The sequence below is a fragment of the Empidonax traillii genome, unplaced genomic scaffold, assembly GCF_003031625.1.
Source record: "Empidonax traillii isolate 1590-97213 ecotype Southwest subspecies unplaced genomic scaffold, ASM303162v1 scaffold926:size687835, whole genome shotgun sequence".
Classification (NCBI taxonomy): domain Eukaryota; kingdom Metazoa; phylum Chordata; class Aves; order Passeriformes; family Tyrannidae; genus Empidonax; species Empidonax traillii.
The window spans coordinates 529,498-554,988 of NW_020956119.1; the positions used below are offsets into that span (position 1 = coordinate 529,498).

General features: G+C 41.4%; 1 protein-coding gene across 4 annotated transcripts in view; it reads left to right on the plus strand.

Moving 5' to 3' along the window:
• LNX2 (ligand of numb-protein X 2) overlaps positions 1-16,748 on the plus strand; it is a 50,057-nt gene extending 33,309 nt beyond the window's left edge. For all 4 annotated transcript variants that reach the window (XM_027903045.1, XM_027903044.1, XM_027903046.1 and 1 more), the window contains exons 4-10: positions 542-741; positions 4,303-4,674; positions 6,145-6,291; positions 7,505-7,682; positions 9,405-9,636; positions 11,384-11,542; positions 14,369-16,748. In XM_027903045.1, the coding sequence (XP_027758846.1) occupies positions 542-741; positions 4,303-4,674; positions 6,145-6,291; positions 7,505-7,682; positions 9,405-9,636; positions 11,384-11,542; positions 14,369-14,504 (1,424 nt within the window). In that variant the 3' untranslated portion in view covers positions 14,505-16,748. The remainder of the gene's footprint in view (positions 1-541; positions 742-4,302; positions 4,675-6,144; positions 6,292-7,504; positions 7,683-9,404; positions 9,637-11,383; positions 11,543-14,368) is intronic.
• The last annotated feature ends 8,743 nt before the right edge of the window (positions 16,749-25,491 follow it).

A 25,491-nucleotide genomic window follows, 5' to 3' on the forward strand; every position in this document is an offset into this window, starting at 1 on the left:
AGCCTTACCACAGAGGAAGGTGGTCCTGTCCCCGTCCTTCTCCTCTATACTTACCATCCTTTAGCATTCTGCTTTTCCTTCTTTAGTTGTCTCCATGCTTGCTTCAGAAATGGGCTTTTTCCCTTGACCTGGTAACTCAATAGCAGCTCCTACTGCAGTTGTGAGACCAACTGACAAAGAGGGTACCGTGGAGTAACCCCTAAAATACATTTTTATCATCATCATCACCAAATGCAAATCTGTAAGCAACCAAATGTCTAAAATTTATCATAAAGGACAGGATCTAAAGGGTTCAGGGTATCCTTTTACAATCCAAGTGACCCCATTTCAGGAAGCATGGATGCTATTAAATCATTAGAGAGCGATTTCTAATAAACTGGGAGTTTCAGTATGTAGTGGAACTAATCTATTTGTGCTTTAGTTTGTTGTTAAACAGCTACTTTGTGACCTGTCTTACATTATCCTTTGGTGATTTATTTTATTGAAAATGAATGAAGTAGAGAGGATATTAATCATCTTTCTTTTTTAAAATAATTGGCAGCAAATCAACAGCCACCTGCCTTGCCTGAAGGAGAGATCACCACTATTGAAATTCATCGGTCCAATCCTTACATAGAATTAGGAATTAGCATAGTGGGTGGCAATGAAACACCTTTGATCAACATTGTCATTCAAGAGGTTTATCGAGATGGGATCATTGCCAGAGATGGAAGACTTCTTGCTGGAGACCAAATACTTCAAGTATGGAACCTAATTATGTATTCTGTCTGCTTGCTTTCCATTCACTCTTTGCAGAACTGCTGTTAAAATGAAATGGGAGATTTTCCTTGTCAGACTATGTTGTGGCAGTGTTAGCATTGCAATTATCAGTTGGAAGGCAAATTAATATTCAGAGCAAAGCATATCATTTTAGTACTTTTGGCTATCGTGTTTTATGTTGTTTCTCGGGCCAGTCCCTGGAGTCGTTTCCTCCTTAGCATCTCTTATCCATGCTTAAAATACAAGTTTATTTTTCTGTTTTTAAATGCTGTGGGACTTGGTCCTTAGCTCAACTTTATGCATGCATTTTGAAGGAACCCAAAGTTATTTCTGGCTAACAAGTTGGCGTATCTTGTCATATGTAAAAAGCAATTTGTGGATTGTAAGGCTGGCTTCATCTAAACTGCTATTTTAATCTAGCTTCACTGTTACCTTCCAAAAGCCTAGGCAGTTGACCTGCATCTTTCAGTATGTATAAAAGAATCAGTGAGAGTCTTCAATGGCATGATTTGAAGCAAGGTTCTCTAAGTATTTTCAAAAAAAGTAAACAAAATTAAAATGTAAGTTGAATTTGATTGTGCATTTTTGTTATAGTTTTAAGTAATTCCACAGACGGTATAGAAAAATCAAATTCTATTAATTTTGAAGTTTTAATTTTTATGTTAGGGGAAGGGGTTGTTTATAGGACACTTAAGAATATCAGTAACCAAGTGCTACATAAACAGGACAGTCCTCCAGCTTCTTTCTATCTTTAATCATTCCATCTTAAACAAATATATTACTGTCAATTCAAAAGTACTTCAGTAAAAATGATTGCTTTTGATCTGGCAGCCTAAGATCAGTACAAAAGTAGTATCAGCCTTCTTTATTTGACTGTTTTGAAATCAAGCTGGTAGAAGTAGCTTAAATACAGTAGTTATGCTTGGAATGAAATCAGTTTGCACTTCAGAAAATAAAGTCCCTTTTGAGAAACATGCCTTTTTCCTCTCATGGAGTGTTAGCATAGTGTCTGGCCAAGAAAACAGCCCAAGAGGTTTCCAGAATGTTGTCCTTTCAACAAGAAATTGCAGGCACTGATTGAATGCTGTCTCATTTATTTTGATACTAAGGACTCTCCTTGGTTGACAAGAAAGTCCGAGCTCCTGTGAAGCTTTGGAAATTCCTCCTATTTGGGCAGGTGTCAGTTACAGCTTCCAGGGCCATAAATGGAAATACATTGACTGTAAATAGGAATTTACAAACTGCAGTGAGTTTTCCCTATCAATGTGCCAGCAGTGGGGCTGTTAGATGCTAGGGGGGGTGTCCATGAGAGTCTTCCTGTCACACCAAGGGAGAGGTACAGAGGTTAAAAGCCAAACTTTTTAGAAGTTACACTACCTTTATTTCTTTGAATTTACCTGTGCATGTGCTGAGCTGTTGTACTAAAATGACCAGACTCATTCTCTGCTGTCTGTAGTTGGGTGCAGTTAGATGCAGCCCAGCGTGCACACTTTGGTTGGATACGAAAATGTCTTCAGGGGCTTTTATGAGCAATAACGGTCTAAAAGAAAGCCAGAAAGGACTATGAGGTGAAACTCAGCATTTTCTTGTCCAGTCAAATGAGAACTATTACCCTTTTAAGATCTGTGGGAACAGCATTTTGTAACAGCTACATAAAAGCTTATGTTGTCTGCAAGGTACAGATAGGTGCCTAACGTTTTCAAAGTGCTCTACAAATTGTCTCTTTTTTATGCTGGACTGTGACTGTAATTCATGTAAAGCATGTCCTAATGAGAATCTCTTTCCCCAAGAAATGCTAAGGCTGTTTTATTCTAAAATTGTGAACTGCCTTGTAGAAAGAAGAATTACATTTTATTGCATATATTCTTTGTGCCCTTTGAATGCTTCCATATTTTATGTATTTACTTTAGCTAGAGACAGCTAAAAATAAAACTAGACTTAATTTAAGGGCTCTGATGGATGAGCTGTAGTGGTTTTTGGTGGGGAGGCACAGCTCTAAATGTTATTTCTCCTAGCTATACCCCTCTTCCTTCTGCCCAGCATTACATACAGCCTGTCTCAGGGCAGTAGCAGAGCCAGGACATGACCATGGTTCAGTGTCTGAGCTCATGGTGCCGCTGGCAGCAGTGGCTTTGTGCTGGGCATTGGACTGGGGATGGCTCCGTGAGGGTACAGTGCCCCTTCACCATTCTGAAACCACCACGGCCAAATGGTTTGGCACAGACATCTGGGAGCCCCTCGGCTCAGATGTGTGATGTACATGTGTGAGCTGTTCTACATAGATTTCTAGGTCCTTTCTCTTCATACATTTTTAAGCTTTAATATTGCTATCAGATGGTGAGAAGCTGCAAATTTATATTTTTACTTATGTTACAGTAGGGAGCATTAGAAGGCTTAGGTAAGGCAGATCAGTATAGATCATTTGATATTAGTTTCTGTCTGCTGAAATCGTGGGGTAGGGGTTCCTTCACTAAGACACAATAGTATGTTCTAAGGGTGAAGCTTCGGTGTTGACTTTGAACTCCTTTTTACAGAACAAGGCAAGCACAGCTCTTGTGCTGATTTTTTTTTTGTGGTGCTCCTGTTTTCTGCCAAATCTCAGTACACTGTTAGTTCTTATCTTATACTGCAAGAAATGACTGAAGATCACTGATCTTTGTATCAGTGGGCCACATAACAAACACAATTCTTAGTTGTAGGGTGGGAAAATTTAATTCGTTTTTCATTTACAACTGAATTTTGAGGGATACAGGTTAGAAGTCTTAAACTCTGACCTAGTTGAAGCCTGTGGAACGTCTCCTCAGTTCATGCTAAGACTTGGGAATTAGTACAACCACCTTTTTCCACAGTCATAATAAACAAATTTCATTATTCTGGATTCTGAGTGTTTTGAGGTTTTTTTCGTATCATGGAAGTACTGCTTGCTTCAGAGATTTTTATGTGTTCTTTCTTTATTTTACATTTTTAAGTGATGCTGGACTTGACAGTGAAAGCCCAAAAGTTCTTGATCTGGAGAACAAACGATATCAAAATCTAAGGAAGAGAAGTATAGGAAACAAGGAGAACAAAACCCTTGGCCTGTCATGGCAGAAGGTGTTCACTGTTAGGAAGATGTTGTCTCCTTTGTGGGAAAAAGCCTAAAGTTCTACCAAGTTTAGATTGGATAGGAAAAAATTGTTCACAAAAGGGTTGTTGAGCACTGGAACAGGCTGCCCAGTGAGGTGATGGAGTCACCATCCCTGGAGATGTTAAAGGACTTGTAGATACAGCACTTGGGAACATGGTTTAGTGGTGGACTTGTCAGTGCTGGGCTAGCAGTTGGACTTGGTGATGTTAAGGGTCTTTTCCAACCTAAAAATAAATTTGTAAATTGAGCAGCTAGTATGAGTTTGCAGGAGATGATGGAAGGACAAGAGAGGAAGCCTAGCAGGATCAGATATGTAGGTTGCTCTAAGGCTGGTTTTGCAGTGACTGAATTTACTTTGGAAAGGAAAGGGCAACTAGAAACAATATAATTCTGATTTTGTTGTTGTTGTTTTGCAGGTCAACAGCTTTGACATCAGCAACGTGTCTCACAACCACGCTCGAGCTGTGCTTTCCCAGCCTTGCTCAGTGCTGCACCTCACGGTGCTGAGGGAGAGGCGCTTCGGCAGCCGCACGCACAACCACGGGGACACCCCCAGCTCCCTGCGGGAGGACAGCTTCCAAGTGACGCTGCACAAGCGCGACTCCAGCGAGCAGCTCGGCATCAAGCTTGTGCGCAGAACGGATGAGCCAGGAGTTTTTATTCTCGACCTTTTGGAAGGGGGGTTGGCTGCTCAGGACGGCAGGCTCTGCAGCAATGACCGCGTACTTGCAATTAATGGACATGACTTGAAGCATGGGACACCAGAGCTTGCTGCTCAGGTCATACAGGTAATTTGCATTCCCTACGTGAGCTCAGCTTCATTTCTTGGGTGAAGCCTGGGGTAGAGTCTGTCCCAGACAGAATGGGTCATGTAATGCCTAAAAGCCTGTGGCAGTACAAATTGCAGTGATCTATGTTCTGGAAATAATAGTGCAGAACAGGGTCTGCTTTCGCAACTAACAGATGAACTTCACCTCCTCAGAAGTAAAAAGTGGGATAGTCTTCCCTGGCACGCAGCCTGAAGGTTAGAAGATGGCTCATGTGATGGCCTATTGTAGTCTATTGCTTAGAAGAAAAAAAAAAAAAAAAGAAAAAAGAGGATTATTTTTATTCTATTCTTGTATGTATTGTATTTTAATCTGCCAGTAAGCTCTGTAAAAGTGGGCTTTATTTTGTATTGATTTACCTGTGCATGGAATTGAGTTGAAACAAGAAAGTAATTTGTCAAACTTCTTGATGTCAACAGGTAGCAGCTGGGAAGTCTAATATAGGTCCTCTATGAGTTCTGCATGTAAAACCTCATTTTTTGAGTGTTCAAAACAGGTTTATCCCCAATGTCTGGCTCTGCTCTGGACATGACTGTTACCCAAAGCTTGATACAGTGTGACATATGACCCTTCCCGGTTCCCACAGGAAAATCTTTACTCCATGTCTTTCTCCCAGTCTGTAAGGAAACAGCTGCAGCACTTTGCTACTTCCTGCTGATGGGATGTTGGTGAAAATTGCTCTGTTTTTAGGAAAGTTGGAACATACCAGTAGTAGGTTCTTGCAGTCTAGTGCAGTTATTCTTGCCTAACCCAGCACCACATAGAGAACTCTGACACAAATGAGTAGTAAATATTTGCTTCAGGAATAATTCTAAGAACTTTCCTTGCAGTGAAAGGAAAATAACAATGACCTTGTAATGTCAATTTCCAAAATTTTATGGAGAGTGATTGAAATTTAACACTGGGTGACTTTTATCTATTAAGGTGTGGTTTTGCAGCAATAGAAGGAGTTGGTACATTTGGTAACTGAGTTGGTAACTGAGTCTCCTGATATTCCCTAGACTCCAGAATTTGATGGTCTGCTCATGTATAATGTCTTTCTTGGAAGTGTCTTTGGGAAGTACCAGACTTGGTGTTCAGAGCTTTTGACCAAAATCGGCAGGTCTTGGAGCCATCACACTGGCACTTCTTCCATTTATTGCTATGTGTTGCTGAAGTTCATAAATAATGCAAATGGAGTAGGGTGGATTTTAATGTTTGAAGCTTTGTAACACAAAGTGAGAAATGGTCCTTTAGACAAAGGATTTCCACTTGATATAAATGTAATATCAGAAGTGAAAGGGGAGTGTTAATATCCACTCAATTTTGGGGGGGATTGCAAAAAGAAGAGAGTTCTGCTGTTGCCTTGTTTCACATTTTGTTGTGTTTTCCTCCCTCTCTAATAATCAGTATCCTATCAAACTTGATGACTCTGTCTTATGTGTTCAACAGGCTAGTGGGGAGAGAGTGAATTTGATCATCTCTAGACCCCTGAAGTCACAGACAGTTAGTATTATCCGAGACACTGGGACTCACAACAGCAACTCACACCAACACCAGTCCCAGCAGCTGTTTCACAGCAGACCTAACTCACATAAGGTTGGTGTTTCTGCTTCTGGGAGGTATAAATACTGTTTTACTTATGTGATGGTCCAAGTGCTTAGCAAGGCAAAACCAGAAGAAAGGATTATATATTCCTTTTTACCTAATGAAAAAAAATGGTGATGACTTCCAAGTATTCAGGTCCTGCATTGTGTCTGGATTGGGAACAAAAGACACACAACAGCTTTTCAGTATGTTTTTGGATTTGTGGACTGCAGTGAAAGAAGCAAGCTCAACGAGCTCATACAGCTGTAGTTGTTAGACCTTCCTTGTCTAAGACAGCAGCTCATGTGTTATTCCTGCATGTCATTCAAGAGTGTTATGGTTTTGTTGCCACTGTTCTGGCTTCAACCAGGAAGAGCAGGAGGTGTGGTGTCCACGATCCAGCTTATAAAGAGCATGTTGGAGGGATGTGTCATCTCCTCCATGAGTCAACAGTCCTGGCTGCAAGACTGCTGAGTTCTGCATTGTCTCAAGCAGGGAGGGAAAGGCAAAATGAGGAGACTGTCATGAAGCTAATGTCAGATTATCTGGAAGACCTGCAGGAATAGAACCTCTGCTTGAGATGTTCTTGTAGTTAGAAAAATACAATTTCTCACTGTTAAGAAGATGATTAGCATCAATTGGTCTTAGTTTGTTCTCTGGAGAGTCTACATACCAGCTGCAAAAGAAAACATGACGTATAAGGGCTTTAAAGGGTACCTTATTATCATGATGAAAACATGTGTTTTCATTTCTTAGGAGCTTCTTTGTAGTTCTGGGACATATTCTACTGAGAAATTCAATAATGCTGATGTTCACCAAAACATGAAAAGATTTGTTTCTGGTTTGTCTGCAGTCTTTTGACCATATGGATTTGTAGCGTAGTCCTAAAATTGAGCCTGTTCCAATATAGGATGTTAATTAAAACTAGACCAAAATTTTCAAGATAGGCCTTTATAAACTTTCTATCTATATTTAAGTATCTACATGCATGGGAGTTTTGTTGGTTTTATTTTAGTTTGGGGTTTTTTTTTAGAAAGAGGTAGTCTGATCTGGAGGAAATTCAGCCAAAGCTGATTTCCACTACTTAGTCCTTCTAAACTGTTGTGTTAAAGTGCCAAAGTGTAGCTTTGGAGTGTATTTAGTTGTGTTTTGTTCTGAAGTTTGGGTTTTGTTTGGTTGGTTTTTTCCCTTCGTTTTAACAACGTTATTTATCCTTGTCAAACAGGATCTCTCCCAGTGTGTTACATGCCAAGAAAAGCACATTACTGTGAAAAAAGAGCCACATGAATCTCTGGGAATGACAGTGGCAGGAGGCAGAGGCAGCAAAAGCGGTGAACTGCCCATCTTTGTGACAAGTGTGCAGCCTCACGGGTGTTTGGCAAGAGACGGCAGGATTAAACGAGGTGGGGTTTGGCTTCCCTGGTGACATGGGTGACCTCTCATTGCTTTCTGATGACTACATTCTCTGGAGTCAGGGGGGTTAAAAAGTCTTTCCACAGATGTAGGGAAATGCTTATGGATGCTTTTCTTCATGAGTCAATAATGGAAATACAGTATTTAGTATCGCACTTCCACCTTTTCTAGGAAGGGGATGTTTAGAGCATGATAGCAGGGGAAGCAGATAAGACCAGGAAATGTCTGGTTAAATTCTTTAAAGCTGACAGTAATCCCCTGATTACTGGTCTGGTGTGATGCTTTGCTCTGTAGCACACACATCCTGGTTTTGTGTTTAATATAGTAGGCGGGACCACATCTCTGCCCAAGAAATCTCTGCTCCCCAGTATAATATCTGAACAGCAGGGATGCTCTGATGGCAGGCCACAGCTTACCCATGCTAAGTTTACCTCAGAAGCCACAGCAGTGTTGATCCTGGTTCCCAAATGCTTTCTTATTCTTTGAGACAGCTTGGGTTTGCTGGTCTTCAGGGGTGCTGCAGCATCTGCCCTTGTTCCTTGGCTTTGCAGAAGGGAACAAGGAGGTGGAGGTTAGACTCGGCATAGGTGGAGGCAGTCCTGTGTGACTGATAGCAAAGCATTTGATGATTAAAACGTATTACATCATATGTGAAACAAAGACTGCCTATAATATATCTACAGTTCACAGAATTACAGAATGTTTTAGGGAAGAAATTTAGGAAAAAACTTCACAGATTGTACATTTAAAGAGAACAGTGTGGGAGCATCCTTATATGCTCCTGAGAGAGGGAGATTTACACCCACACACCAGCAGGTATGCTTTCTTTTTCTGTACTATGATGAGAAACACACTTGATAGAAGAACCACTATTGTTCTTTCATTGTGTAACATTAAAGTAGCCACAGCAGCTACTGGGAAGAAAAACCTTTTAAAAGCTGAGTCTCATTCCAAATGTGACCCAGGTGTTTGCACTTTTGTTTTGTTTTGTCTGGCTTTCGTTGGTGAGACACTGTGTAAAAAAGGAGACAGTTGCTGCTTTGATAGTTAGTAACATTCTTATCTTCATTCTGAGGCTTTTAAAAAATATTATGAAGTAAAATTTAAATTGTGGCAGTTTTTTTTCAATGGCTTTGAGTCTTTCCATATTATATTTGTAGAGATGCTCAGTTTCTTTCTTTGGATTAACTGAGTTTTGTGCCAAACTTTCCAGTAGATAATGAATTCCATTTGCTTCTCCCAAATAACAAGTTAGAAGAAAACAGATGACTTAAAACACTCCATGGAACCCTGCTTATCTACAAAAATTGGTTCCTTTGAGGTGCCTGTATTGTTCCTTCCGTCATTCTTCCTTCACTTTTAAGGCTAGGCTAAACGTAAGATCCACTACTGGAAACAATTGTCATGGCATCTGCAGTAGCAGTTGCAGTCGAGCTGGTGAAATGCTTAGGAAATTTCTGTGTCAAATTTTCAGGGCAATATGCAATAAAAGCCACAGTATTTAATGTGTTATGGGGAAATAAATTATAGTGATCCAGCTTAATAGTTCAATACGTTAATGTTTCAAACTGACAACGGAAGGCCTCCCAGTCTGCTAGTTCATACTGCCTCAGGACCAAAAAATACAATATGAAATGAAACTGTGGCATGAGAGGTGCTGTCAGTGGGAAGGACTGTCAGACTGATGTGGTCTCACTTGTGCCTTTGAACAGGTGATGTGCTGCTGAACATCAACGGCATTGATCTGACTAACCTGAGTCACAGCGAAGCCGTGGCCATGCTGAAAGCTAGTGCTGCCTCTTCCGTAGTTGCCCTGAAAGCCCTGGAAGTCCAGATTGTAGAAGAACAGCCCCAGGCTAATGAAGAACAATTGAGTACCATCAGTGAAAATGAATATGATGCTAGCTGGTCACCATCATGGGTCATGTGGCTGGGGCTGCCAAGGTATGAAATGAATCAGTAGAGTAATTAGTTATCTGTTTTAAGCTAAGTCCAAGAGAGATAAAGAAGCAGAGACCTTAATAGTTGCAACACATCTGCCATTATTTCTACCTGCCTGACTATATTTGGTTGGCAATGTGCTTAGGAAGCAGACTGTGAACAGGAGCAATGTTTCCTTGGGAAACTCAAAGGTGGATATACTGGATTTATCCTTTCACAAACCATAGTGGCTACCCATGTGGAATTTCCTCGTTGAACACAAGTTCAATCATATTGTTTAATCATATCATAACTTTCTGTAAAATACCTAAAACCAGAGTAATCATTAATAAAAACACAAAGTATATACCCGCGTGTCTCTTTGCTAATCTGCTAACTGAATGTATGAGGCCAAATATTTAACTTGGATCAGGCTTTGGCCACTCTTGACATCCCTTGTCAAGACTGTAGCCTTGTAACTATAGGCACACAGACAAACCTAGAGTTACAAATCCCCATCAATTTTTTTTTTTAAGAATCCACTACCATTTCTTCCAAACACGAAAACTCTTCAAGGTTTGCAGTGAGCTCCCTCCCCTTGAGTAATCTGCAATCTGCTGGACATCACCATGTTTCATTTGTACTCTTTGTTTTTCACTCTCATGTGGCTGCAGCTAAGCTCATTCTGGCATTGTTTGCTATCAAGAAGAGCATCTGCTACAGCAAATAGTGTTATTAACTTCGGTCAGGACATACAGGTTAATTCCTTTCTCTCTGATAGAGTTACCAGGTCTCTTCTGTAAGCATAAAACCACAACAACAACCAGACAGATTGGTAGCAGAATGCAGCCAAAGGTAACAGAACTAACTATGCTTTGGCCCTCCAGAGATTTCACTTTTTCTTAGTTTAACTGTCGATTAATTTCTCTTTTGTTCACATATAAATGAGTTACCTAATCTCAATAAATGGCTCTTGGTTTTGGTAAATGTACTCCTTTCCATGCTTCAGCAGTGGATTATTTCTTCTATACCACAGATGCCCATGTGCGGCTCCTAAAGTTATGCTATGCATTGGGCTGCTGTTCTTAAAAAGAGTAAAGAACTTGACCTCTTTTTACTCAAAAGTTAATTTCTATGTTTTGAGGGGGGGTTGGGTGTTTTTTTTAATTACAGTCATTGTAAACTTCATTGGCAAGAATTAATTTTCACTAGAGAAGATAACATGTAGCAGCACACTCAGTAAAGTGTGATCTGAATTATTTACGTTCTATGTAATGAAATGGTTAGTCAATTATATTTTTATTAGTGGTGATGCATCAGTTCAGAGGTAAAAAAGATTGTGTATGGAATTTTAATTTTTACTTAAAGTAGAAAAAGCCTAAACTGACTGGGGGTGGAGGAAAAACACTCTGCATTTTTGACTCTCAAACTAAACACATCAGGTATCGATTTTCCACCCACATTGTTGCCACCTGCGAAAGCTCTAAAATGCTGTTCTATTACTGTCAGTTTACAGAGTTAACTGTGTTTAAGTAATTGTTCTAGCACTGCATTATTTCTTTTAAAACACTTTTCTGTCTCAAGATTGTGGAGGTTTTTTGGTAATTGGTTTGAATATTGCAAAATTACTCTGGGAACAGAAGTCTAATCACCATCCCTCCCCCTCTCTTGCACACTTAGCACAGTGGTAATGGTGAGACAGCAGATGTTGTGCCTACTATAAAATTGTACATGGCTGTTTCTCTTGCTATTCTGTACTTCCATTCCACAGCTGCCTACATAGCTGCCATGACGTAGTACTGCGGCGGAGCAATTTAGGGAGCTGGGGCTTCAGCATCGTCGGTGGCTATGAGGAGAACCACACAAACCAGCCTTTCTTCATTAAAACCATTGTTCTTGGAACTCCTGCGTACTTTGATGGAAGATTAAAGTAAGCTAATATAATAGTGGTAGAAATACTAACGGTAATAACAACAACAGTAATAAACCACTTTTAAGTAGTTACGTACTGGTGCAACTAATTATTTGAGGAAATACACTGTAGGACTTGTGCTGGGGGATCATGCAGCCCTGTAGTGCTTTGCCTCCCTGATGAGTGTGATGCGGGGAATTAACAGGGAAGGGGTATCTGTCAGAGGGGATGGTTGTGCTGGCACCTCTGCCATCTCCTGTGCTCCTCCCTTGCTGTGGTGCTGATGTCACCTGCTGTCTCCATCTCCCTGTAGATTTCTTCTTTAGGCCAAGAGAAATGGTATGTATATGTGCAGAACTAGCTAGCTTTTGTCTTCCTAGAGAACAGCTAGAAATTGGAACTTTTTCCTGTAAAGTGGAGAAAAATGCTTTATCCTTTCATACAACTTTCTGAAGACACTGCTGGAAACCCTGATACTGAAGATGGGTGCTGCTGCTTTAATGGAAGGGCAAGAAAGTAGATGAAAAATATCTCTGAGGAGATTGTTAAGGAATCAAGTCCCCATGGCGGTGCCCTGAGAGTCATTAGTTGGCAGGAAAGTCACTGATAAATGAAGCAAGTTCAGCAGAGGCCCCTGAGGTGGTGGGAGCTGGAGCACTTGCCCTGCAAGGAGAGGGCTTCAGCGGCAGCCAACAGCCTCTTCCAGTACATACAGGGAGATTATCAAGGAGACAGAGGCCAGGCTTTCCAGTGATGCAGGGCAAGAGGATGAGAGGCAACAGGCACAAATTGAACAAACAAGCTTGAGGCTGTTTGCAAAGAGAAACTATTTCCCTGTGGGGATAGTCAGGTAGTGGCATAAGTTGTGTGGTCTCTGCCCTTAGATGTTTCTGAGACTTAACTGGGTAAAGCTTTGAGATCTAAAAGCTGACCTTGCTTGCAGAAGGTGGTCTGTGGACCTCCTGAGGTCCCTTCTGACCCTAAAGATTATATGATTTTAGTTACACATTATGTTTGGATACAGCCCCTAGGTCTAGTGTCCAGATACAGATCTTAGCCTCGTATAGGATTAGTTCAGAACTGGGACTTAAAATTCCTATTGAAGTTTCTCTTGTTCATAAACTTGATTTTGTGAAGGTGGTAGTCAAGAATATGCAACTTGAAGTTTCATGTCATGATTTTTACGTGTAGATTTGCTTACAAAGTAACTTAGGAAAAAATGTGCTTACGCTTAGAGCCTTGACAGTAATTGATTTTTCAGTTCAATGACTAAATAAATAAATGAAAAAATAACTTGGCTGAAGACAAAATTACTTTTTTTTTTTCCAACTGTGGAACAGTTTGAATTAAAGATCTCAGTTCAACTCAAATAATTTCAGGTTGGGGACTTAATAACTAGAAGTCTTCACACAAATGGAAATTCAAGCATCATTCCTAATAAGAGGAGAAGAGCAGTCATGGTCACATTTATCCCCTTGTAAAAAATGAAAAAGGTGCTTTTGTGATACTTTGATATAGTACCCACAGTTCAAATGTACTGTCTCACTGCAAATATGGACTTAAAAATGGACCATCAACAAGGGAGAGCTCCTTAGAATCTGCATCTTATTGTGGGGCAGGTCTCTTTAAAGCTGTTCTGTTTTGTTTAAGTTATCTAAATGTTTTGTTAGTCTAGAAAGGAAGGGGGTAAATAACTTAAGAGCTGAATAGTTTAGACAGTTTTCTGCTTACATGATCTGTCTGGTGTGATTTTATAGAAGGTGAAATTACTTCAGCAGAAAGGCTGGGTGAGTGAGATGCCACTCAGTGAACTGTAGCATTGTGGTTTGGATGATGTGATTCCTTGATTCTGGCAGAGAAGGACTTCTGAACACGCAGTTGTCACACCGCATACCCTTCCTCTGCTCTGCCCTGGTGGAGGGCACTGGGAGAGCTCAGGAAAGCATCTATATGCCGCCCATTTTGGTGCCTCCAATATGATTGGATGATCAGTTTCAGGAAAAGTCCTCTTTAATCTCCCAAGTCACATTCAACTGCTCTGGGGAATCCCAAACACACACTCCAGTCGCAAAGAAGAGATGTCTGGAGATGGAACAAGCTCAACGTAGGAAGAACTTAGGTGCCTTTTTGAAATTTCTCTTGAGCGTCTGAAAAAAACAAAACTTAAGCCTTTGAGGTCAGTTTTCTCAGGACCAGCAAACAGCACCCTCCAAAATTTCTCTTCCCTGCTTCAAACACAGAGATGCTACAACTTCTCAGTTGAACCATCTGCTGAGGGAGATTTCAAGCCAAACAGTTATATTTGACAAAATCATAAGCCACTGAAAACAAGGTTCTCGGTTGGAATGTGGTTGGTTGGTAACCATAAGTATCTTTACTTACACCTCCTACAGTAAAGGCATGTTTGGTGTAAATGTGTTATAATCCACACAAACAAACAGAAATGCTTCTGTCATGCATGTGCTACCTCATTATCTTCTGACTCCATTAGGTCTTTCCAACTCACTCTTTTCATGTTTCCCTCTAGGTCAGCTCTTAATGCAGAACTATCTTTGTATTAGAATTGAATTTTAGTGATTAGGGAATTTCCCAGATGAGTTTCATAGAATCCTAGGACATTTTCAAAGTTGGAAGGGACCTTTTAAAGGTAGATACATCTTTCAGTAGTAGGACAGACTTAAAATTGAACCTCTTCGGTTTTCTTTAGCTACACTCAGTTTCAGCCTGATGCAAACCCCAGCAGTGAACAGTGAAATGCTGTTTGTTGGTGTGTGCTAATTACAGCAGAGCAGGACTCATAATGTGTTTGTTTGTTTTTTTTTTTCTTCTTCTTGTGTTTTTTAGGTGTGGTGATATGATTGTTGCTGTAAATGGACTATCCACGGTTGGAATGAGCCATTCTGCACTCGTTCCCATGCTGAAGGAGCAGAGGAACAAAGTGACTTTAACTGTGATTTGCTGGCCTGGAAGCCTCATATAGATGTGTGAATCACTTCAGTTCAAGCAGCGTCTTTTTCTAGATAGCTGGCACAAAAATTTCCTCTATCTTTTTTTCCCTATTGGTACAGCTGGTTATAAGCAGGGCCAAAACTGCTGTATTTTCCTTTTTTATGGGCCTCTCAGACTTACTCTCTATATTTTTCCACCCTTAAATGGCTATTTCTGTTAGCTGTGTCTATTGCTGACACAAATGCAAATGTATACAAGCTCACAGAGAAACTCCTACTCTAGTATGGTTGTCATTGAGTTTTTCTCATCAGGCTTGTAGAGTCAGCAGAAGAACTTAGCAGTTCTTTGGGTTTCTCTGCACAGTCCTCAAGCTATATATGATATATAAACATAATATTCATGTTCCCACTCTTCCCTACAAAGAGAACGTGTGTCAATTCCAGAATGACACATTTATCTGCTGCTATGAATCAAAACCTATTTCCAAAGGTACATCTCTTCATTTCCTAAGCCTTTCCAATTTTGATTCCATATTTCAGACTGATTCAAGTATTCCATCTCACTCATCAGAGATTACTTATTCCCCCAAATTTTTCTTGCAGGGCATCAGTGTTCATAGAAAAGTAGGACAAAAGCCTGATATTACCGGAATTTTTATAAAGTGTAATAATTGGACTCTTTGTTAGGAAACTTTAATATATTACAGAGTTTGTACCCTATAATGACAAGAAATATGGAAGTAATTACCATTGCAATGCTGGCAAGAATACACGTGCCCAAGGTCTCCTTTGAGTAAATGGCTTGCAGTATTAGACTTTACTTTACAAATGAATGTTTTGCTATGTCAGAGAATTTTGATGAACATTTTTATGAAGATCATTTTTACAGTTTCTATTGTAGTTGTCAGCTGTCTTTATTCAAGTGTGGAAACAATACTTTGACTTGTACTTTCTAAATGAGAGAACTATTTCCAGAGGAAAAAGCAAGCTATTAAGAAACCATATGTTATGGTTTACAGGTGGGCAGGCTAAAAGGAAGGCTCTTTGATTCCAAGTCCAACTGCAAAGTTCACTCTGTCACCTCCTGACAAATGTGCAAATGCCTTGATATCAAATGCTGAAACATCTTTTTTGCATTTCAGGATATTTTTTTTTCCTTTAGAGAGCACCTGCTATTAAGTTGTCAGTAACACTATTTGTCTTGGATTGTATTTAATATTTTTACAAACCAACCTGTAACTTCTAGACTTTGCCTTTCCATGATACTTGCAGGCTAAGCACACATTTGTGTAAGAAAAGACGGGTGGAGCACAGAAAAGTGTGCTGACCTGGAGCTAACCCTGTGTGTTGTCAGTGTTCTCAATATTTGCAAAAGAGCTTCATTTATAAACCAGGTTCCCAACCGGAACTGATTTTCTGAATGACCTCTGTATTGTATTATTAATTACCAGAGAATGTATTTGAGAGTCACAGCATATTTCAATTGTGAAGCATGAACTTCATTTTCAGACTTAGCTGGTATAATATTGAGGCATATTATCGCATGTCATTAATTCCAGTAGCTTTGTTTTCAAAAGAAATGAAGTTACTCTTTTGCAAAAAAAAAAAGAAAAAAAAAAGAAAAAAAAAAAAAAGGTAAAAATCTCATATAAGTGAAGTGGGTTTATTCTTCTCTGTAATGTATAATATCGGTTTCATTAAAATACAAAAGAATGTCCTCTCCAGTATATTACTGTAGTGAGAATCCTTGTTTCTGAAACAAACACCAAATTTATTTGATACTCTGACTGATTTGAGAACAAGTTTTTCGCCCATCCCCAGATGGTGTTTGACTGTATGCTTTGCCCTTAATGCAGACTTTTTTGTAAAGTACATCTTAGTGTAGACTTTAGGGAAGTTTTTGACATATGTACTAGATTTAATATTTTTTATTTTAAAAATTACACTTTTCATTCAAAATCCTGCAAAAATATTTTTAGATTTTTTTTCCTTTTATATGTTATATGTAACTAAAGCATGGGTTAGCTTATACTGTGCAGTTTTGTTTCTGTGTGCTGTAGCTTTTGATCAGAATATTTAGCGATAAAACGTTTCAGAATAAATTTGCTTCCTGAAACATTTTTCCCCTTTCTCTTGTAGCCGCATAGTTTGGTTTGGTTTTCTGTGCCTTCTGTTTTAAATTATTTCAAGTTTATTTTTTTTCCAGATACTTCTATCTAATTGTATGGTATTAATGAAGGATGAATGAAAATAAAAGTTCATTCTACATATTGTAATAACTCAAAGTATTGTCTCACTCTTTGCAAAAGATATGGGTAGCTCAATGCAGACTCAGTTTAAAGATAATTTTTTTCTGCCATGATCTATCATAAGTTACAGTTAGTGAATGTACCGAAAGGGTCTGAGGGCATGCTCATCCTGCCAGGGCAATATACCAGTTGTTTAACCAGTACTCAGTGCTGAGAAGTGTTTCTAAAGTGGAGGTAAGATCTGTGCCTTATGGTGCTTTGCCACAAGTAGCATTCCCTCTTTCCCCAGCTGGTACTGATCAGCTGGAGGATGTTTTCATAGCAGAGATTTGATGCAAGGAGACAGTCCTGCTGGAAACATCAGTTTCAGCTGTAAAACTTGAGCCTCCTGGTTATCAGTTCCCATCTCCATCTCCTGCAGGCAAGTACACTCTATCTTTAGATGTCTGCAATGCTAGAATAAGTCTAAAAGCAATTTCTTAATGAATTGTAATAAAGTTGCCTAGAGTCTGTATTCATACTTCTTGCAGTAGTTAGTGGGTTATGAATTGTTAAGTTGCTTTAAGACAAAACCGTGCCTATGTACAGAAATGCAGAAGAAATCAGGCATGTCTGCCAGTAGGCTATGAGGTCTTGTACTTCTGCAAGGTAAGAGCCAGACCATCAGAGGTTTGGTTTACAGACAAATGAATGAGTTCATTGTTGAAACTGGAGGTGCACAGAGCTTTGTGTAAGGTTATGGACTTAGTCATCTGCGTGCTGGATCTTCATGGGAGGAACAACTCTCCCAAATGACACTAGGGATCTCAGGTAGGAATGTAAAATTATTTATTCTGCTTCACAGCATGCCAGTGAAGTGAAATTTGAAGGTACTTCATTTGCCACTCTAAACTTTCTGTTTGGAGTCAGGAGCCAACTGAGGGGAAAAATCAACATCACAGAAGAATTAAAAATTCATGTATTTGCAAATTCCCTAATAGATTTGGGGTGGGTATAATCAAAATCTGAGCCTGGTTCTCAGATAGCGTGACAGAAGCAAGGCAAGTTCCTTTTAGTTAAGCAACTTGACCATTTACTTCTGAGGCAGTTTTAATGGATCATAAAAAATTATTAACAAGCTGAGGTAGGATCATGCCGACTTAAAAGTATGTGTATGCCAAGCAGGGCAGCAGTGGTGGCAGCAGACATGGAGTTAGGGCCATGTCTGATGCCACAAGGCTCAAGAAGATGTTATAACACCAAGAGAAATCAGTGACCATTGTTATTGCAATTGTCTCAAAGAACTTTTAGGTGAGCTTACTCACCTAAAAAAGTGGTTCTCTCCTGACACATAGAAAAAAGACAGAAGTGACCTTGTCATACCTGACATAAATCTATCTGGCTAGTGAAGAACAATTCTGGATTTCTTGTTGCCTAGAGGATGGAGAAGGCTTTAGACTTCAATACTTTGGGGACAATTCAAATAACATTATGAGTAAGAAAGCCTAATCTTGGCTAAATGTTGATGTTGTCCTTCTGTGTGTTGCCACATAGATAGGTCTCATGAATGTTAGCAGTGCAGTATGGATGCAACACCTATGTCAGGGATGCATTGCAGTTGACACAGTGGTGATGAACTCCCTTTTGCAGAGTCATGCAGAAAACTTCAGACAACTCAGGAATCAAACTGGCCCAAGAGTCCACTTAAGGCAGCCTGCTCTGCACTGGCCATGGCATTCACTGCGCCTGAAGCTGTTTTAGAAGGCGAAGGAATGTGTTTGGGTTTGGGGATTGTTTTTGTTGTTAAGCTATGCTGGTAAAGGCTGGCTGGAGGAGTCTGTGGGTTCCAAGTACAGCCAAGCAGAAACAGCATGCTTCTCAGTAGGGAATGCCAAGTTTGTTTTGCCAAAGGATGGATGAGAGCCAACTACTCCCATCACAGGACATGGAGGAAATGGGCAAGGCCACGTGGAAGACCTGGAAGGCCACAAGTCTCTTCTGTGACTCTTAGGGACAAATACCATATCTAAGAGGGGCTGCCCCTCTTCACTCTCCTTCCTGAGTAGTAATAGCCTCGATTCCCCTCACAGGCCTTTCCTAGCGTGCCTTAGCTGCAGCAAGCAGCTGTAGAGACCCTTTAGAGACCATGGCTCAGGTTTAGAGAGAAGAGATAATGGCACTGAGGCCACTTTGCATCCCACAGCAGCCTGCCACAGTGGGGAAAAGTAGCTTCAGCTACGTGGGAATCAGTGGTCCCAGTGGTGACTCAGTCTTGGGCATCTTGCAGGGAGGTGGGCTGTAGAACAACCACCCTCTTCGTTTTAAGATACAGATAACAAGGGTTGATGTAAACACATCAGGAATGAACTCTAGCTCTGGTCTTGGAGCTAGGCTTGCTAACAGTATGGATCCATAGCACACAGAATAACCTCTGCTGTGCAGGGGGTTCCTCTAGCAGCTCTGTTTTACTCCCAGAGTGTATGATGGTGCAAAACCACCAGGCAGCAAGACCCAAAATGCTTTTTTTCTGCCCCTGAACAGGCAGGTATTGAACCTTAAGCAGCCTTATGAAGGCCCAGCCATCTGACTGGTGCCACAAGCCCTTTCTCAATGAGCAGCTCCGCTAAAATCAAATGACCTGGGTTTGCAGTTTGGACACAGCTTTGTATGGTAAGGAATGAAGTACTCAATTAAGGAACCCATTTGGTATTTCATTCAGTCTGGGACAAACCATTGTGCTGGTGGCTTTGCTCCCAGGTCTTGCTATAAAGTGATTGTGGAAAGCTACTGAAGAGAAACCTTTTAATCAGATTAGAATAGATAAAGAGTATAACCCCTTGGTTATACAGTTGAGCTTTCTAATCATATTAAACTTTAATACCGGCATCAGTGCCATATTGGAACAACAATCACAAAAAGCTGTAAGCATAAAATATTACAGATTCTTAAACATATTATAAAATGTCATCCACTAAAGTTAAGAAATGTTATCGTGTTTGGGGAAATGTGCCAGCTAAAAAAAAACAACACCCGGGAGGCTGAAGTCCTATGTACATGTGCAGATTAAATGCAGCACAGCAGAGGCAAGGCTTGACCTTTTTGTTTCTTACATTTTTATTAATTAAATTGCTTCCCAAGCAGCTACTTCTACCACCACTATTACCCACCTTAGCCCTCATCTACCAGGGTGCTAAGTACACTTAACTCTTTTTGCAATCAGTTGGAGTGTCCCTTGCTGTGGGATGCAGCAAGAGGTGGCTCCTCTTTGCTGGTGAAACAGCCCTGGAAAGAAACAGCATCAGCTCTCTCGCCCCTCCACTGCTGCAGCCACAGCTCAGCAGCCATCAGTGCTTAAAGCCGAAGAGGACTGAAGCCAAGAGCTGAAAGAAAGGGTACATTAATGCATTTCAAATGCTAGATTTAAGTGGTTTGATTTTCTGATGTCTATGTGTTTCTACAGCTCCGAGTTTCCTCTGTGAGTCAAGTTTGTGAGTACAAAGGACTCTGCTTGGAATCAGTGGTCTTGCACTGCAGCTGCACGTCCTGTCAGGGTGCCTCCAGGCTGCTGTGATCTTGAATCGTATAGTAAACGATCACGGCTGTCCCTCCTTGAGTGGAACAGCCAAGCAGTAATTCAAAACTGAAGGTTTTCTTTTCTTCTTTCCTCCAGCTGGAGTTGCCTCTTCCCACAGACATGCCGGAGATGCTATGTGGTTTGTTTTGATTGAGTAGAGTCAAGGTAGCAAAGACCTCGAATTTAAACCACACAATCCCTTCTGGCTGCAGTGTGAGTGTGGCTGGCAGCTTGGCTTGGGGTGATATCCCTGAGAGCAGTCAGGACAGACCAGGAGCCACCACACTGCTGCAGCCCTCATCCCATCCTGGGGAGCTGGTTCAAGGATCCTGGATCAGCTGTCCAGTTGCAGTAGTTTCATCCTGTTTTCATCCCAGGATGAAAGCCACACCAACCTGTGTATTGTTTTCACCTTGGAGTGAAGTTTTTTTTCAGCTAAATATTTTGCATCTCATGGAGCCTTTCTCATCCTTAAACTAAATAAGCATTTATCCTCAGATTTTTCTTCCCAAACTTTCTATCATTTTTTCGACCTTTTTGCATGTTTCCTGTCCACTCTCCTCCTGCAGCGAAGCTTGGCTGCTCCCCTACAACCATTTAAGTGCTGTTTATTCCAATGCATTTTCCAGCCCACTAATGCCTCCTCCAGGCTCAGGGTCTCTCTGCATCATACTCTGACAGGTAGTGCATGGGGAGGCATAAGGGATATTTTGGACTTTCCATCACTGCTGGCAGTGATGGCTCTGGAGGTGCAGCATGGCACTGGGACAGCTGCTGGGTTTTCTGCTCCCCACTGCAGGGGTAACGTCATGGCTGGGTCTTGGAAAGGTCCCCCACCTCTACTGCCAACCCCAGCACCCCACACACTCGTGGCCCCACGTTGGTGGGAGGGGACCTCACTAACAGCCTGGGAAGTTTGGCTCTTTGTGTTTCTTTGTGATTGGTGCCCTGGTAATTATGTACCTTATGAAGATATGCAATGTAATCATACCCTTCTAAAAATGCCTTGGATTAAAAGCTTTTCCTGGGTCTTTAGATGATGGGCCTGCAATTACAGAAAATGAACTGCATTTTAGCTTTCCATTCAAATTAATAACAGTGGTTCTCCAGTTGACTCTGTGAGTAGTTAATGGAACAAACTGGATGCTCCACTACAATAAGGGTTTTAAAGCTATTTGAGATAGATTCTGTGTTTCAAATAGGAAAATAATTCACACAATGCAAAATCATTTTGTATTCGCATCTTTGTGAAATAATGGCCCTATATCGTTTCAAGATGTAACTGTTTATCAATAATTATTTCAATATGTTCTTCCATTCCTTGATGCGCTGGGAAGGAATGACCTGCAGAGAACTTTGGAAAAAGAAAAACTAGTCAAAGAATTAATAATTCAGAAAGGAGCACCAGCATGGCCTGAGCTGCCGGTTGGTTTAGGGGGGTTTACCATAAACCTTGAAAAATAGATTTGTGTGAGTTCATGCAGGGCAGAACATGAAATATTCTGAGACTTGTTGAGCTCTGATAGCAAATTTCAAAATGCTGCCGATGTGTTGCAACTGATCTCGGGGAGAGAGGAGCCAGTCCCACACTATATCCTATTTAACCTGCCCCAATAGGTGGGGCAAAATAGCTCATATGTCTTCTGCTGCATCAGCTTCCTTTCATAGCTCCTTGCCTGCAGAGTAGAGGTGCATCTAGTGTATAGTACTTTTCATGTGGGTGAAAAAACAAGTGGTCCCTTTTTCCCAGGTACCTTTTTCATATGAAGTGCACAGAAGATGGATCAGGATCCAACTCTGCACCTCTCCCAGTGAAACTAGTCCCATTGCTCCTCTGCACTGGGGATACTGGAGGTCCAGAGCAGATTCAGACCACTTTTCCCATGGAGCAGATGTACCATAAGACCACCCTGTCTCTCTCTGCTATCATCACCCACATGCCACCCACCCTACCCACTCCTTCAGTGCCATGGTTCACCCAAGAAACATTTCAACATCTTTTGCCCCCAGTCAGCACGTCACTGGCCATTGCAGGGCTGGGCAGTGAAGGGGTGATCACCAGAGCTCATAGTGCAGCCACTGCTTTCGGGAACTGGCCATGGTGGTTTTTGAAACATGTGACCCTGCCTCTTACTCCTCTGCAGACACCATTTTAGTGTCTCCATTTTTATCTCCCATCCATTTATCTCCCGTCACCTTGGTGCCATGATGCTGCAGCAGAAAGGGTATTGAGTGTCACAAGCAATTCCCTGCAGTTGACACTGGGGCTGGCTCCCTGATCCTGGCTCCTTTAGCAAAGCAAGAAGAGCCCTGAGCATTCCCTCATCATGCTCAAGATGTCCTTCCTGCGGGCTTGTACCCACAGGGTGCGGGGTTGGTCCTGACTCCCCCACACTGCATCCTGCCGAGGGCTGCTCATCTGTCAGTATTGCCAGTTTTACTGCCTTTCCCCTGGAGTATAGCATCATCTATGCGAGTTTTATTACCTTCCCTGACATCAAAAATAGTTGCGTTTTCAGGGCAAATCTCTCAGCTGTCCAGAGCAACCTGAACTGCAATCTAAAAAAATTGTATTTTGCAAGGAGCTTCTTGAATGAAACATTTGCACTTTTTTTTTTCTCTCTCTCTCTCTCTCTTCAAAAGTATTTGCCAGAAATCCACTGAGACATAAATCACAGAGAAACATTTTTCATCAGCTGAGTCTCCTGGGACTCATGCATTCACAGGAAAATATTTCCTCAGACAGTGGCCCTGTACACAAACCTGTACTGAGCTGCCCCCTCAGGTACCCTCCGGGGGGATGAGAGCCACCAATTTCCAGCAACAACCCAAAACCCGTGGCCTGGGCCCAGAGCTACTTGTAACAGCAGTGCCTGTTACAGACAGGGTTTGGCAACATCCTGCTTCCCTGCCAGGTTGGATGTGGTCAGGAATGAGGGTGTGTAATCAATCAACCTCAGGACATTAAACTGTAGGTAGTTTTCTAGCATGTTTTATAGATATATAACTTTATGACTTATGTATTACCCATATATTATAACTGCACATATAACTAACTAAAAACTTCCTATATGTTATAGGTAACAAATTACATATAATTGCCTAAAACTTTGCAGCTTTTGGGTGGCCCAATGGGCAAGACTGAATTTCAGTTGTTTGTTCTCTTTCCAGACTTATTGCTCCTCAAAGAAGCTCTGCTTCCTTATACAGCCGTAAGTCAGCCTTAGCTAGGTTAAAAAAAACACACTGTTCTCCCTTCTCTCCTGATTCACCTGCCCCTCACTATCTGTATAGTCTGCCTTTCCCAGAAGACCAAGACCCAGGAAGGTCTGACCCCACCGCTCTGGACCAGAACTGCTGCTGCAAGTACAGCCAGGACAGGTGCTTCAACCCCAGGGCAGGCTTTGAAGGCATCCAGCAGCGGTGCTTCTGTCTACACTGACTTGATTTTATGTCTGTGTTGCACTATTTCTGTTGGCATGGAAGGCAGAAGGAAGGATTTTCCACCAGGAGTGGGGTCAATCAAGAGGCGCCGCAGAAGCATCTTTTGGCAGCTGGCTGCTGCTGCAATCCTGCCTTCCATGAGGCAGACAAAAACTTGCCCCAATCTAATGAAGTCTGACACATTTGTCTGCTTTTAGAAAATCCTTCTTTTGTGGCTATGATTGGTTAATTCTACTACCAAATAGATCAACTACATCCAGTTCTTCGTGTGTGTGTGTGTGTGTGTGTGTGTGTGTTATGGTCTCATGGGCCACGCGACTATGCTGCACATGGATTATCAACAAGATAATCTCTGAAATGGCTGTGCCTTACTTTGTGCTCTGCTGGCCAGCAGCTTCTCAGCTATTTCTGGTGATCAGGGCTGGAGCACTCAAATGCCTGTTCTTTGAGATATAATTACCAAAAAAGGGCACTCCCTAAAAAAACTCATCTGTGCAGAACTACAAAGCAAATCAACCTTCATATACATGTGCTAGAAAGAGGAGGTTTTAGTGCCAGTGCTGCCAGTCCCCCTCTTGGAGCCACTCTGACAACTGGCCTCATCCTCGTGATGCTGCCCAATGTTGGTGGCTTTGTGGGGGCCATCATCTGCCCCAGGCTGGCAGGCTCTCCTCAGGCACGGACCACAGCTTCCTCTCAGGGATTCCAGGTAAAGTCAACCAGAGTGAATAAGATCCGAGGTTCACAGCTCATCCTTCTGTTGTTATTTTACACATGAACAGCCAGATGGATATCTTCCTTGGTACAGGATAAGTGTCCTGTGACCTTCAGAAGCTCTGATGTTCTCCCACTGTCTCCCATTCATAGCAAAAACTAAGGAGGTGCTCACCTGTGCTTGACAGTGTTTGTTTACCAATCGAAATGGAAAACCTACCAGCTTTATCTCGAGGGTGGAAGGCTGAGCACAGAGATGCAAATTTCCCCTTTGTTTAGCGTGATTCTTCATTGTCAAACAGATAAAAGCTAAGCAGGGAGCAAGGAGGAAACCTGGCATGTTGTGACAGGCACTTGCAAACAACAGATAAAATGTGCCGATTCCAGCTTCAGCCAGGTGTGTCTGACTGTCACTCTGTGAGTCTTTGGAAGATTTGAGTATCAGGTATTTTAATTAAAAATGCTCAGCCAAGTCAATACATTTTCTCTGTACAGAAGCAGCAACAGACATAAAGGATTTTCTTAAAATTCTACATGCACAGCAACATCCCAAAAACTTAAAAATAAGAGAAGAAAAAAAAATTAGAACCCAGATATACAAAACAGGAAGAGCAAAATAGACCCCTGGGGACACTGCAGGTAAGCTTCAGCCCAAACTTGGAAAGAAACAAAAGCTTTGGAAGTCTGGAAAGACTCGTTATTGTGTAATTATGTTGCACTTCCATACCTTGAAGTAAAACATGGCTGCAGCTGTGCAATCTTTAGGCTACACAGGACCTTCATGACGGAGAAGAATTTCACCAGGCAGGTGCCTCTCCCACCAATGGTCTGGGAGTGAGGCATAAGGATAGAGATGCTCTGCCCAGGCACAGGTATCTGTCATGTTGATACCTAATGTTTACATCATGGAGCTTCAGCTTCCTTTCTCCTTAATGGAGAGAAATTGGCGCTGTTCATCTCATCCTAATATAGTTGTCTAAAATAAATCAGATGACTCACACTGTGGGCATAGCTTTTCTTTTCCTCTGTCTTGAAAGGGAGGGGGGATGAGCAGCTGAT